This window comes from Cucumis sativus, chromosome 3, assembly GCF_000004075.3.
Source record: "Cucumis sativus cultivar 9930 chromosome 3, Cucumber_9930_V3, whole genome shotgun sequence".
NCBI lineage: Eukaryota > Viridiplantae > Streptophyta > Magnoliopsida > Cucurbitales > Cucurbitaceae > Cucumis > Cucumis sativus.
Window position 1 is genome coordinate 37,108,107 of NC_026657.2, and position 13,232 is coordinate 37,121,338.

Sequence of the window (13,232 nt, forward strand, 5' to 3'; positions counted from 1 at the left end):
GGTTAAAGTTGATCAAGGCGTTTTGAGTTTTATTGTTATAGTTGTATTTAAGAAGCATGTGAATTGTATTATTGGACATACACGTTATCTTAAGTTAATAAAGAAGTTTGTTTAATTTGAGATTTCGCTGTTTGGTATTATTTTCTCATCACTTAAGTTTAAAGCTAGTTTAAGTTTAAGTTGAGTTTTATTAGGCGATCAAGCTAAGTTCAAGGACATAAGCCAAGTATTTTGACATTTCACTTGAAGCGTCAAGACTGCTTAAGTCTCACGGCATGTTGCATATCGAGTTTTGGGACGCAAGCGAGGCAGGACGTGACATTTTTGTTACAATAATTTCTTGTTTGTACCTATTGAGCTTATTTCTAGCCCTGAATTGTGATTGGTACTCCTGTGGTTGTGCATGCTTAACTATGTGTCTAATGAGGGATGATAGAAGGTGCTAAAAAATGTCACTTCGTGAAAATGTTTAGATGTATCTTGACCCAACATATCATTTTCTACAAAAAAAAATTAACCTGGAGAGAAAAATTCATTTTCTCATATCATCCTGTGAGGCCAGTATATATAGACATAACTTTTTTTTAAGTAAAAAAAACATCACAACAAAATTCAAACTTACATCTCTGAACAAAAATGCATTTGAAGAAAATAAAAATGCACTTTACATAAATTTCTTACTACTAATTTATCTGTATCCAATTAAAATGGAAATACCTTCCAGGGAAGGAAATTTTCTATAGGAACAAAACTAAATGTAAAGTCAGGGGTAATAAAGGGTAATTGATAGATCAGAAAATAAGAATGTTAAGTGTTGGATCCAACTGACAATTAACAAATACATGAAACTGATTAATGTTAATGGATCAAACTTGGTCCATTTCTGCATCTATCCATTGCTTTAAACAGACTGACCAAATTTGCTCCATTAATTCATAGAACCCTACTAGTCCTTAATTAGAGAATTTAAACTAACTTCTTTAACTTATCTCAATAATCTATATATATATATATATATATTAATAATATTAATTAAGAAGTTCCTCCATTAAACCCTGGTGGCGGCCAAATTCCGACGCCACCGCCGCTGTCGCCGGTCACGTATGACAAGCACCCCAATGGAACCAAACACAGCCCTCTACTTCTGAGATCTCGATTTTGCCCTCCTTCATTTCCGTCCTCCACCGAACTCTAAAATATATATATATTTAATAGCACATTAATTAAAATCAAGATAAATAAAATTGTGTTAAAAACAATTTAATCATCTAAACTTTTAAAGTAACGAATTAGTTTCTATTAATCCAAATATTTTAAATTGGAGTGAAGTTTAGTGCTAAACTATTGCTTGCTGAACCACCAAACTGATTTTTAACCCAATTTAGAAAAAGAAAAAGAAAACTCTATTAAAATTAATTAATTAAATTTACCCGATGTGTGGGCTGAGTGGCTTTGTTGCCGCCGGCGGGCTTCATGTATGGAACGCTCAATGTCTGCAAATTTAAAGGGTTAGTTTCTTTGAAACGACACACGAAAATAATCAATCAATTCATTATAATGGATATGGAGGGAAAAAAAGAAGTACCTCAACCTGATTTTGAAGGAATTTGATGTAACCAATGGCTTCCATTAACACAGATGCTGTGTCTGTCTGCAACATCACCATTACACGTCATTCTAAAACCTACGTTTTCATATATATATATATATATATGCATGTAACACCATAACACAACACAACAAACAAACTAAGCAGTGTCCAAACTATATAGAAACCCTGCCGGCTACAAATTCTATGCAGTATTTTAGGATTGGTCATTCACAAATCCCTGTGGGTCAAATCATTCATATAATTTGTGAAGTCTTTGGAGGCAAAAAAAAATATATGTCATTTTAATTAGCCTCAACACTTGATATAATAATATATACCATGTTAAATCATCAGTCAATTTAAAAGTCCAAGAATTAGGGCGTTTAGAACATATATATTTAATATTTAGTTGCAGTTAAAATTGTGTTTTATATGTTTTACGTTTACCGAGATGAGCAGATATGTATTTATGAATAGAGAAAATGAACTCTATTTTTAATATTGTAATTAGTAAGTCAATTTTTTAGAAACTAACATATTTATGCTTTCAAATATATCGTGCTACAAACTCAATTATTTTTAAAATAATTGAAATATGTATCATGCATGTATCCTAAATTATAGGATATTACAAAATAATAGTTTAGAAATTTTCTTATATAAACGCTTGTCCAAAAAAGTTAAAAATAATTAATTAAATTAAAATTCAATTTCCGGATTTACTACTAAATCAAGTGTCTTTCGTGGAAATCCAACTCTTTCAAACGAATCCCATGTTTTAAATTTTGGATTTTTAGATTTCTTATTTAAACCAGCTTATAATTATCACATCAATATAATCAGGTAGCCATTTATTAATTCCATTTAAAAATATAAACACAAGTCAGTAATTAACATAATACTTTAACTTAAAATACCTTGCCAAAGGGTGCAACCAATTGTTGAAGTGCTGCAATTCTATCACCCAATTTCTCCTTTCTAACCTGCCCAAAGTAAAAGAGAAACCATGCAGGATAAATAAAAATAAACAAATAATTTTATTATTAAATAAATAAATAAATAAGATGAATGTAGTGTGTTGAAACCTTAAATGGTGGGCAAGAAGCGCGTGAATCCAATCGTGATTTCTTAAGAGGAGGAGATTGTTGATTCAACCTTGACTCCATGGAATTACAACCTCGTTTTGGTTTACATTCTTCAGCACTGCTATATGTTGTCATCTTTAACAATCCAAGAAAAAAAGACGAATCAGAAAAAAGAAAATTGAAAAATTAAAAGAAAAAGAAAAAGAGAAGAAAAAAAGAAAGGGAAAGTGGTTGACTGGGAAAGCAAATGCATTTACAATTACAAATGTATAAAGCTGAAAGTACCTTCCATGCTGCAAAAAGATCCCCTCTTACTACTATTTCATGCTCTAATTAACAACAATGATACAACAATAATAATCATCATAAAATTAACTAACTTACTTTACTTGGAATAATGCATGGGAGAGTGCCCGTCGGCGGAGATTCTTGAATCTGGTCGTGAAAATCGGAGACTGTTTCTTTAAAAATACCGAAATTATCCTGCCTGAAACTTCCAACCAACATATCGGCGGGCGTTTGTAAGTTCAAATCTAAGGAATTTGAGAACGAAGGTGGCGGTGGGGGTTGCGACGAGAGGTTCCAATTAGAGACATTAATGCTAGGGTAAATTTGAGGGAAATGGGGAGGTCTATTATTATTACTTGATCTTGAAATGATGGGGTGATCAGTACCGTTGATTTGACAGCCGGATGAAATGAGGGTTTTGATCAAGAGCTTGTGAGTGAGGTCATTGAGATCGGAATCGTTGTTGTTATTAATATTGATGAAATCTTGAAGATTTGTAATGTTGTTGTTGTTGTTCAAGATTTCTGTGAATTTAGGGAAAGATTGATGATGAGGAGGAGGAGGAGGGGGAGTTGTTGGAGGTGTGGAGGAGATTTGTTGTTGGCTATGATGGAGAGATTGAGTGAAAAAATTATTACTACCTGTATTTACAACATTATCACCATTAGTATTATTCCATTGATCATAATTACCCAAATCTTGAAGCATTATTGAACTACTGTTTGTGTTTTTCTGCTCACAGTCTGATGATCTAATTGGATGTGAAGAATTAGTTGTTGTTACTTCTCCATTGAATATTGTTGGGTTATCGTAGACGTTGCAAGTATTATTGTTATTCCTGTTACAACACAAAACAACCAATAAATAAATAAAATTGCAAAACCCTAATCAGTCTCCATAATTTAGCAATTAAATGGGCTCTTATGGAAGTTCTAAATGTCTCAATTATTGTTCTCTAATTTTTTTAAAAAAGCATATAATATATCAATCAGTAGCAGTTAAACTTTATATCACTCTTTTTCTTTCCTTTTATTTTATTGTTAAATTGAAAAAAGAGCAAAACATCTAAAGATTGAAGAAATTAAAAACCCTCAAAACCTAAGTGAAAACATAAATCTGAAAATCCCCCAAATGCTTATATATTGAAATGAAACTAAGAAAAGTGAACTTACAGAGAGATATTAGAAGACCAGGCAGTTCCAAGGCCAAAATAAGAAGGAACAATGGACAAAGAGGAAGAAGAAGAAGAAGAAGAAGAAGAAGAAGCAAGAAGCAGCTGGTGATCTTGAAGCTGATGCTGGTGGTGATTGAGATTAGCAGTAGACTCCATATACACAATGATTAAAATTTATATGTAATAAATATATATTTATATATATATATAACATAAACCCCACCCAAAAAAGAAAAAAAGAAAAGAAAAGAAAAGGGAGAGGTTGAAAATCCCAAGAAGAGAGAAGAAGAGATGATGGGCAATAATCAAAACAAAAAACAAGTAGTAGGAAGTGAAGGAATTAAGTGAGCCCAAGTAGGGTTTGTTTTTCTAAATGTTTTAGAATCTGTTCATTGAAACAAAGGCCACAGCCACATTCCCAGGTAAGGCAAACACAAACCAACACATCATATTTTGCTTTTACTACCCCCCCTCACTTTTTCATGTTTTTTATATAATTAATATATTATAATAACTATTATGATTATTTATTTTTAATTTTTTCTTCCCTTTTCTTTACTCTTTTTTAAGTTTGCAGCCCCTTACTAAAGTAACCTTGAAAAGAAAGAAAGAGAGAGCGTGGGGTTATTCATCCCCATACCCCTCTCTGACTATAACTTTAGTTATTATTATTATTTCTTTTTCCTTTTCTTTTTCTAATTTCTAATTTATTTATTTATTTATTTCTTTCTTTCTTTCTTTCTTTCTTTGAATTATCTGCAATTACAGGGAGATGATTACTTCCTCAATATATGATCTGATTTAAGAAACACAGTTAGTTGCCTTCAATCCCAAGGCTTTTCAAAACTAAACAACCTTTAACTTGTCAATTCAAATCATACCAACCATATGCTTATCTTTATAGTATTTATAATTTCTCCTTTTATTTAATAATTGTACCACAGGTCTAATTGTCTGATATTCTTCTGTCTACTTAAACATATTAAAAATGTCTTTTTTTTTCTTTTTTCTTTTTATCATTTTCCTCATAGTTTCCAATACCTTTGATGTAAATTTTAGAGCAATTAAAAGAGTATCAAGAAAGAACTTGGGGAATTATTCTAAATCCCATAAATTTATATGTTCTTTTGTTTTTGTTATTTATTTTAACAACATACGATCAATAAGATCTAAATAGGTGCATCCACTCGTCTTCCTCTTTAATATCTTAATAAGATATGTGGTTTTGTTAAGATATTAAGAGTGCGTTTGAAATCTAAAGACCGTGTTTGAAATGCATTTTTAAGTGTTTCAAGTGTTTGGATACTTAAGATAACTTTTGAAGTATATTTTAATTGGTTTCTGTGAAAGGAGTTTAAATGGAAATGAATTTTTTCTAATTGAAGTCAATCTAAACAAACCTAAGCTTGTTTCTTCCATTGTTCTCTAAGGTGTTATGAACAATTAATATACTTGATTACCTTAGCTTGTTTGTACATGGTGGAAGATATTTTATTTTCTACTATTAAATATGGTTTTTGAGTTATGATCACGTTACTATGAATATGTTAAAGCTAGCTAGTGAGATATTCTGTTAATTTCTTTAGTTTCTTGTTTGAAAAAAAAGTGGTTGGATTTAAAGAACTTGGTTGATCTATATAACAGAAGACTCAGACTAATTTATGCTTTATTCAACACACTATGATGCCTAAGTATAGGGTTAATAAGCAGAAGGTAGTTTTGAGCTCAATATATTTATGTAGTGTGTACATTGTTGTTATGGAAATGGACTCGCTACTTAATTCTCTTCTATTTAAGCCTCTTGGTAGTTGATGAGATTGTTTTCTCTCTACCATCTGAAAGCGCATGTTGAGAATATTATCCCACACTAATCCCGTAAATGTTTAAACTACTCATTCTAACCCTACTGTTTATCTAATAATAGCAAAATTGTCATATTTGTTGAACTAATAACATTTATGCTCCCTTACAAATTCAATTGTATGTTTCTTTTTTTTTTCTTTTTTATGCACGAATGTTTTATTAAATCCTAAAAATTGAGGTTTTGATAATCGATCTCTTCGTTCACAACGCGTATTAACGATAGTTGAACTAAGTTATTGTTTACATATTTAAATAATTTAATCTTAACTTATAATATATATTCTCAATTTCATACTAAGTTGTTCCATTCCATGTCAATGTGTGTCTGTTTTCTATCTAAAGCTTTGATCCTAATTTTAAACTGGAAGGATCAGATTGATATATAACTTTTCTAATTTTGATACTAAGTTGATCCTATTTTGCATTCTTCCACTTTTCTCTCTCTCTTTTTTTTCCCTTAACTATTTTAGAGTAAGAAGTAAAAATAAAAATAAAAAAGGAGAAAACTAAAAAACTGCAATATATACGATAGAAAATCAAACATCTTAATCTCAACCGATAATACAAACACAACGTAAAGTTGATGTATATTAGTTTTTGTAAATGAGAGGAATAGTCTACCTATATATTATTTTGGTTTTTTCAATATAGAACTCTCAACATCTCCAACATGCCCTCTCGAGATGGTGTCTCTTTGGATTCACCTATATTGTATTAAATATCTATATGAGCTTAATGGACTCTGATACCATGTTTGATAGAATGAGGTTCTATCTTGAGGGGTATGTTGGAGATATTGAGAGTTACACATTGAACAAATCAAAGAGAATTACAATTCATATAATATAGATGAACTACTTTTCTCATTGTCAATTGATTTTTAGATGGAATCTCATACTATCAAACAGATTTAACTACACATTTGATTTTATGATTTGTAGAAAGTTAAAGAATTTAGTTTTTATAGTTTATAATTAAATTTAGGGTAATTGTCAAAAATAGCAAATTTGACAAAATATTTACAATATATAGCAAAATTTTTCAAATTCTCTCAATAATAGATATTGATAGACATTAGTGATAGGAGTCTATCGGTGACTATCATTGATAGAATTTAGAATTTTGCTATAGCTTGTAAATATTTTGATTTATTTTGCTATATTTATAAATATCCCTTAAATTAAAATTTTAATTTCTTTTGTTATGGATCGTTAAACAAGATGTTATCAAATTATAGTAACCAAATTAATACATTCAAAATTATAGGACAAAAGTATACCATCTTTTTTCTTAAAACATTCATATCTATCAAATTGGTAATTAAGAAAATAGAAGAGATAATATATATAAATATATTATTTTTGGGTGTTTCTAATCATAAAATTGTGGACCATTGAAGTTGAAGATTGAGAATTATGTGGACATAATTTTATTATCGAAAGAGGGGGTTTTGATGTTGGTGTAAGAGTTGTCCCATGGTCATCATTGTTAGTAGCATGCATTAAAAGTAGTTCTTACTTCTTTCCCAGCAACCCCTCAAGGCCACGTCAAACTCTAGCCTTGAACCCCGAAATTCAATATCAAATTTCTGTCAGACTATTATTCTTTTTCTATTTTATAAATTATAACATAAACCTTCACTTCAAGACTAATACTTGTCATAAAACCCTATCTATTTACAACAATTAAATTATATACATCAAAACACTTTCTCTCCTCTTAATTGTTCAATTTTAATTTTCAATAGTTTTTATTATCTTTATTTATTAATATTATTCTTATTCTTATTTCTATTATAATTTTAGAAACAAATTTATATCTAATATTTTGTTGCATGTGAATCATTGTACTTACACTTTTTGAATACCAATATTCTTATTATTAAAAAGAAAACATAAAAAGAACTTATTCGTAAAAATTAACTTTGGTACATTTAGTTTAAGATTTATTAAAATATTGAAGCTAAATTAGATATTTGAAAATAACTAAATCAAAATTTAAACTCCAAGCAAGATAGAGAACCACAGTGGTATTTTACCCTAGCTAAATTAGTAAGCTATATCTGTAATCCTATTCAATTGCAATAATTTAAAATTGGTAGATGATAATCACAATTCAAATTGGCAATTTAAGGAAGTTGACATGTTAATTTTAAATTAACTTAGGAGTGGAATTTTAATATATATATATATTTAAAAAAATTATGTCAATGGACATGATCTACTTTATTTTAATTAGGTCCCATATATCCTATTCTTGCTTCCTTTTTCTTTTGTCTTCCCAATTTCATAGAAAATCAAACTAAAACAAAAGGCGAGAATAATGTTTAAAAAAGAAAAATCAAGGGAGGAATTTACCTTTATGCCACGTTTGATCCGGATGAGTGGGGTATCCATATATAATTTTTGGAAATAATAAGAAAACTAAAGAATTAAATTGATTACTTGATATTGATAACAATAACAATAACAATAATTTTTGTAGGTTGGATGACACAGCAACTTTTCAAACCAATTTTGACTAAAGCATTTTTTAGAATTTTCTGATTTAAACTTATCGGCAAAAGGTGAAAGCTTTACAATGGTAACTTCTAGCTCCCCACCAACGTCCATCCTTCACTTCTTTCTAGGGAAAACCATATTCAGAAGGAGATAGATTTTCAATAATTCTTTTGTTAACATTCAATAACTCATCATTAATCGTTATATACACTTCGTTTAATTTTTTTTTTTAAAAAAAACATATGAATTAAGTTTAAATGGCCTACACATGAATTTAAATTTAGGTACGACAGCTTCACGATTATTCTCTTTGGAGAGTATTTATATCATGAATTTGTTCCTTGTCTCAAAATTTTGATCTTGGGACATTTTGTGTCTCTTCAATTGATCTTTAATTAGAGTTGAAATCAAGTTAGAGATTTAAAGAATATACTGAGTGTTATGAGGATTAGAATCTTCTTAAATATTGGTGTCTGTTATGTGTATATAATTTGAGTCCGTATGGGGGGATGAGGGGCCATGGAGCAAACGCCATTGGTTTCAAAGCATTGATTATGATGCTATAGAAATTTAGACATTTTGTCACACCCGTATACCACCTAAATGGCAAGCAGCATATTTATTACTTTCTAACCTACAAAGAATATTGATGGCATATAAACGACTAGCCGACAAATAATTGGATATTTTTAAGAAGGTTGTCTATTTGGTAGGTTATATATCGAGCATGAACATACGACAGATGCAATGAACTTAAAATCAAGAGAAATTGAAGAAATGGCCTTACATGAATCTAAATTGAAGTTAGATTATTTGGAATTTTCATGGCAAGAGAATGATCCTTTCCCGACGGTCGAAGTTGTCGAAAAATGTATTGTTGGAAAAGTAAATTTCCGACGACATTTTTTCATCGAAAAAGTGATTGGAAAAGCTATGTTGGGAGAGGAATTTCTGACTACGTAAGATTAAACGTCAGGATACCTCCAAAGTTCAAAATCTCGACGGACTTGATAAGACGTGAGGAAACTAGGGTATACATAAGTTAGATTAGATCGGGTGGAAGGAAAATTATGAATCAACTCAAAGTATTTGAGTTGGCAAAAAATGAACTATGTCGGTTTAATATGAAAAGTCAACCCAAAAAATTCGGGTTGGATTGGCGTTGGTTTTTTTTTTTTTTATCTCTCCATAATTTATTTATACAAAATTTCATATTGTTTTTCAATATCTAAGGAGTGAACAAATTGTTATTCAAGGTACAAGGTGACATATATATGTGTTTGTGCATGTGTATATATTCAATTTCCAAGTATACAATGTTCATCCAAAATGTGGTTTATTTTAGGTTTATATATATATATAATCGGGTTGAGACGGGTCAACTTTTTTTTCTCCAATTTTCTACCTCAACCCAACCCAACTCAGTTCTTAAGGTTTGGGTTGGGTAATACGGATTGATCGGGTTATCGAATTTTTTGAACGGAGATCTTATCTTCTGATGGCGTACAAACAATGTCAGGAGTTAAGGTCAACTCCTAACTGTCTACATACACTCGTCGAGAGTTCTTGTATATATATCTGATGACGGAGTTCATCGTTCGGAGTGTCTGAACTCCCTACAAAGTTGTCAGGAATAGTTATGTTTTTTCTTTTTTTGTAGTTATTATTTTGATTTTTTAAATTGTCGCTCAATTAAGTCGTTTCTTCTTCAGCTTTGTGATCTAAAATTTCAATATAATATTTTCAAACTGAACGTTATATATTAAATAACTAAATTGAAACATGAAACTCAATGTTTACAAAATTTATAAAAAGGTTTGCATAATGGTCTAAAACGTGCTTTTGAGTTAATGTTTACATAAAAAAAGATGTCATATCCAAAATCCATCTCCAAACGTCATCTCGAACAATTACTTATCTACAATCACATCAAATAAAATACATTGTTTCAAACTTCAAATAAACCAAAGAATTTCATATAACCCCATATTCAACTTTCCAAAATAAGTCAAAGTCATTCGCACCCCTCAACAAAAGAGATGGTTAAGATGACAAAAGAAAATTATTTGATAACTTTCCCCTCCATCTCTTTTAAGAAAGATGGTTAAGATATAATCTGAACTCTCGATATTTTACAATTTGATTTCTCTTTTATAAAATTAAAAAAAAAAAATCTCTCAAAAGTTTTTCCTTTTCACCAAACCAATCACAAAACCCACAACTCTCTGTTGATTTTCACCTTGAGAATAACGAGGAAGACTTCGTGGTATTCTTGGGAGATTCAAGAAAAGTTCTTGTTGAGATTCTACAAAGTAATTTTTTCCACTTCCTTCTTAAAAGCATGTTTAGGCTTTATTCTTTTGGTTTTCTTTGAATTCTTTTTGTTTTTTAAATTGGATTCCATTTGCACAGTGTTGATACGCTTCCGCTACGGGAATTCCATTCTTTCATGATTGACTTAATGGTCTATTGATTGTCTTTTCTCGTTGGTGTTGGTCCATTTATTTGAATGTTCTTTTGTGTTTTTACGAGAATAGTTTTTTACCTAGCAGAGTTACGTTGTGTGGTTTGCATATTTGTGGTGTTTTTGATAAAGCTTCTGTATTGTGAAGATAGTTTGTTGTTCTGTTTTATGAAGACTATTTGTTGTTTATATGTTGTTCAACATTGATTGCGAAGTCGGATTATAATGTGTTGAAGTCTAATCACACTATAGTGTTGGAGTTGAATAATCAAAGCAAACACATGGTCGTTTTTGCAAGGAGAATCAAGTAAGTATCTACTACTTAGGTGGGAGCCTAAGTGATCGACTAGCTCAATCTTGTTGTACCTCAATAATATCTTTTAAAAGATAAGTTGGATACTTGATGATCCATTTATATATACTCTAGTGAACATATTTTTTCAATTAGGTGTAACCCCAGACATAGGTGTATTTCACCGAACTGGTTATAACATGAGATCCAATATTTACATTAATCAACCCCTATTGTTTTTTTTTTTCAGTAAAATTAATACTGAAGACTTTATAAAATTTTAATATATTATTGATAAACAATAAACCTAATTTAAAATTGTGAGAAAAATTAATTATTTAAAAAAGTAATTAATAAATTTTAATTATTAAAAAGTAATTTCATGTTATATAACTAATTACAAATATAACTATTTAATTGATTAATAGTTTTATGGCATCCGTTCTTTACATTTTATTTAAAAATAAGCATAAGCATATATGGGTATATATATAAACTAATTTAATAAATTAAAATAACAAGTATACATTAAATTGGAGTAGACAAATACATACACTATAATTTTAATATAATTTTATAAATTAATCACAAATCTAATTTTCATTTAATATAAAATTAAAAGAATAAAGAATGTACTAATGAGAAAAAGAGAGGAAAAATAAAGAATACCAATCATTTTGGATGGGTATAGTTTAAGAATATAAATGATGCATGAGAATAACTTATTTCCATGACTAAACTACAAAATATTGTAAAAATTTTAAGAAATCATTTTTTTTAAAAGCTTAAATTATTTTTAAAATATGCACTAGAGATCCGTAATAAATAAAATAAATAAGATATCATGCAAACAAAACAAATTAAAAATACTCTTATTAAAAATAACTTTTATCGACCTCTCACTAAAGTGATTTTTGAAGCTCATTAAAAATCCATTTTTCCTAATTATATATAATATAAATTATTTCATTTACCATGGTAATTAAAAAGAGGATTCATTCAAATAACATACAATATGATTGAGAGGGCCGGGGTAAACGTTAGACTCTTTGTGTGTGATTGGATATATTCATGTTGATGTTGACCTTTTCAATGAATGTCATAATAATGATACTTGGTGCTTCTTTATATGCTTCTTGATTGCAGATGTAATTATGAGATAGAGTTAAAAAGAGATAAGTTAATTAGTTATGATCCACCCCTTAGGAAAAAGGTTCTACAGTAATTCAAAGATTAACAAGTTAATTAAGTATATAATTCACTTTAAAGTAAAAAGATCTCATAATAATTTGATAAGGTCCACTAAGAATCACATCAAACTAAAAAGTTGATGGAGGATGGTGAGATCAGAGTATGGGCAAAGCCCTCACCTCCCTCTCTTTCCTCTCCCTTATATCTGCAACATTTTGTACATTAATATGCCTTCAATTCATTTAATATTTGTATATTTGACTATTTTATATATCTTTTTATTCTTTAAAGCTTTTCTTCTTTTTATATAGATTTTTTTTACCTTTTTTATTGCCCCCTTTACTTATCTTAGCAGCAACTTCTTATTATGTTATACTAAAAAAAAATCACATTATTTTCATTCCCACTAAAGATTTCTGTATTTGTAGATATATATTAATGAAAGTAGCGTTAAAAACCTTCCAATCCTTTAATCTTACTCTCTGATCTGGTGTACTGTAAAGATTCCTCCCCTTCAAATTAATTAAATAAATAACTATAACTTTAGCAGGGTTTTATGACTATTTGATTTTTAAGTATTATGTTTTTATGGTTACCACGTTTTTACCATGGTTTTTTTTTTTTTTTTTAGTACTATCTAGCTGGTAATATTTAAAAAAAGGATGGCATGCTCTAAACAAAATAATCATAATCATAATTAATAAATATAAACATAAATTTATACTTCAAAATAAACACAAATTTTATTATAAGTTGTTTATATAGACGAATTCAATGTTAGGT

The 13,232-nt window shown here is 29.2% G+C and overlaps 1 protein-coding gene across 3 annotated transcripts; it reads right to left on the reverse strand.

Moving 5' to 3' along the window:
- Positions 1-758: 758 nt before the first annotated feature.
- LOC101205604 (transcription factor bHLH110) lies at positions 759-4,590 on the reverse strand. 3 transcript variants are annotated; one of them, XM_011654131.2, is made up of 8 exons: positions 4,137-4,588; positions 3,705-3,802; positions 3,061-3,605; positions 2,677-2,811; positions 2,509-2,574; positions 1,586-1,651; positions 1,431-1,493; positions 759-1,191 (listed from the first exon to the last, which is right to left on the reverse strand). In XM_011654131.2, the coding sequence occupies exons 1-8, from the start codon at positions 4,292-4,294 to the stop codon at positions 1,033-1,035; spliced, it is 1,290 nt and encodes a 429-aa protein (XP_011652433.1). In that variant the 5' UTR covers positions 4,295-4,588; the 3' UTR covers positions 759-1,032. The 3 variants fall into 3 exon arrangements, with proteins under 3 accessions (XP_011652433.1, XP_011652431.1, XP_004147875.2); XM_011654129.2 differs by having other exon boundaries at positions 1,592-1,651; positions 3,061-3,802; positions 4,137-4,590; XM_004147827.3 differs by having other exon boundaries at positions 3,061-3,802; positions 4,137-4,589.
- Between the last annotated feature and the right edge of the window lie 8,642 nt (positions 4,591-13,232).

What these genes read in the sequence shown, in the direction of transcription:
- LOC101205604 (XM_004147827.3), bottom strand. Translation starts at nt 4,294, where the DNA reads ATGGAGTCTACTGCTAATCTCAATCACCACCAGCATCAGCTTCAAGAT. An exon ending in TGGTTGCACCCTTTGGCAAG is followed by an intron (nt 1,652 to 2,508) that starts GTATTTTAAGTT and finishes GTGATGTTGCAG; the next exon opens with ACAGACACAGCATCTGTGTT. An exon ending in CCACTCAGCCCACACATCGG is followed by an intron (nt 1,192 to 1,430) that starts GTAAATTTAATT and finishes TATATATTTTAG; the next exon opens with AGTTCGGTGGAGGACGGAAA.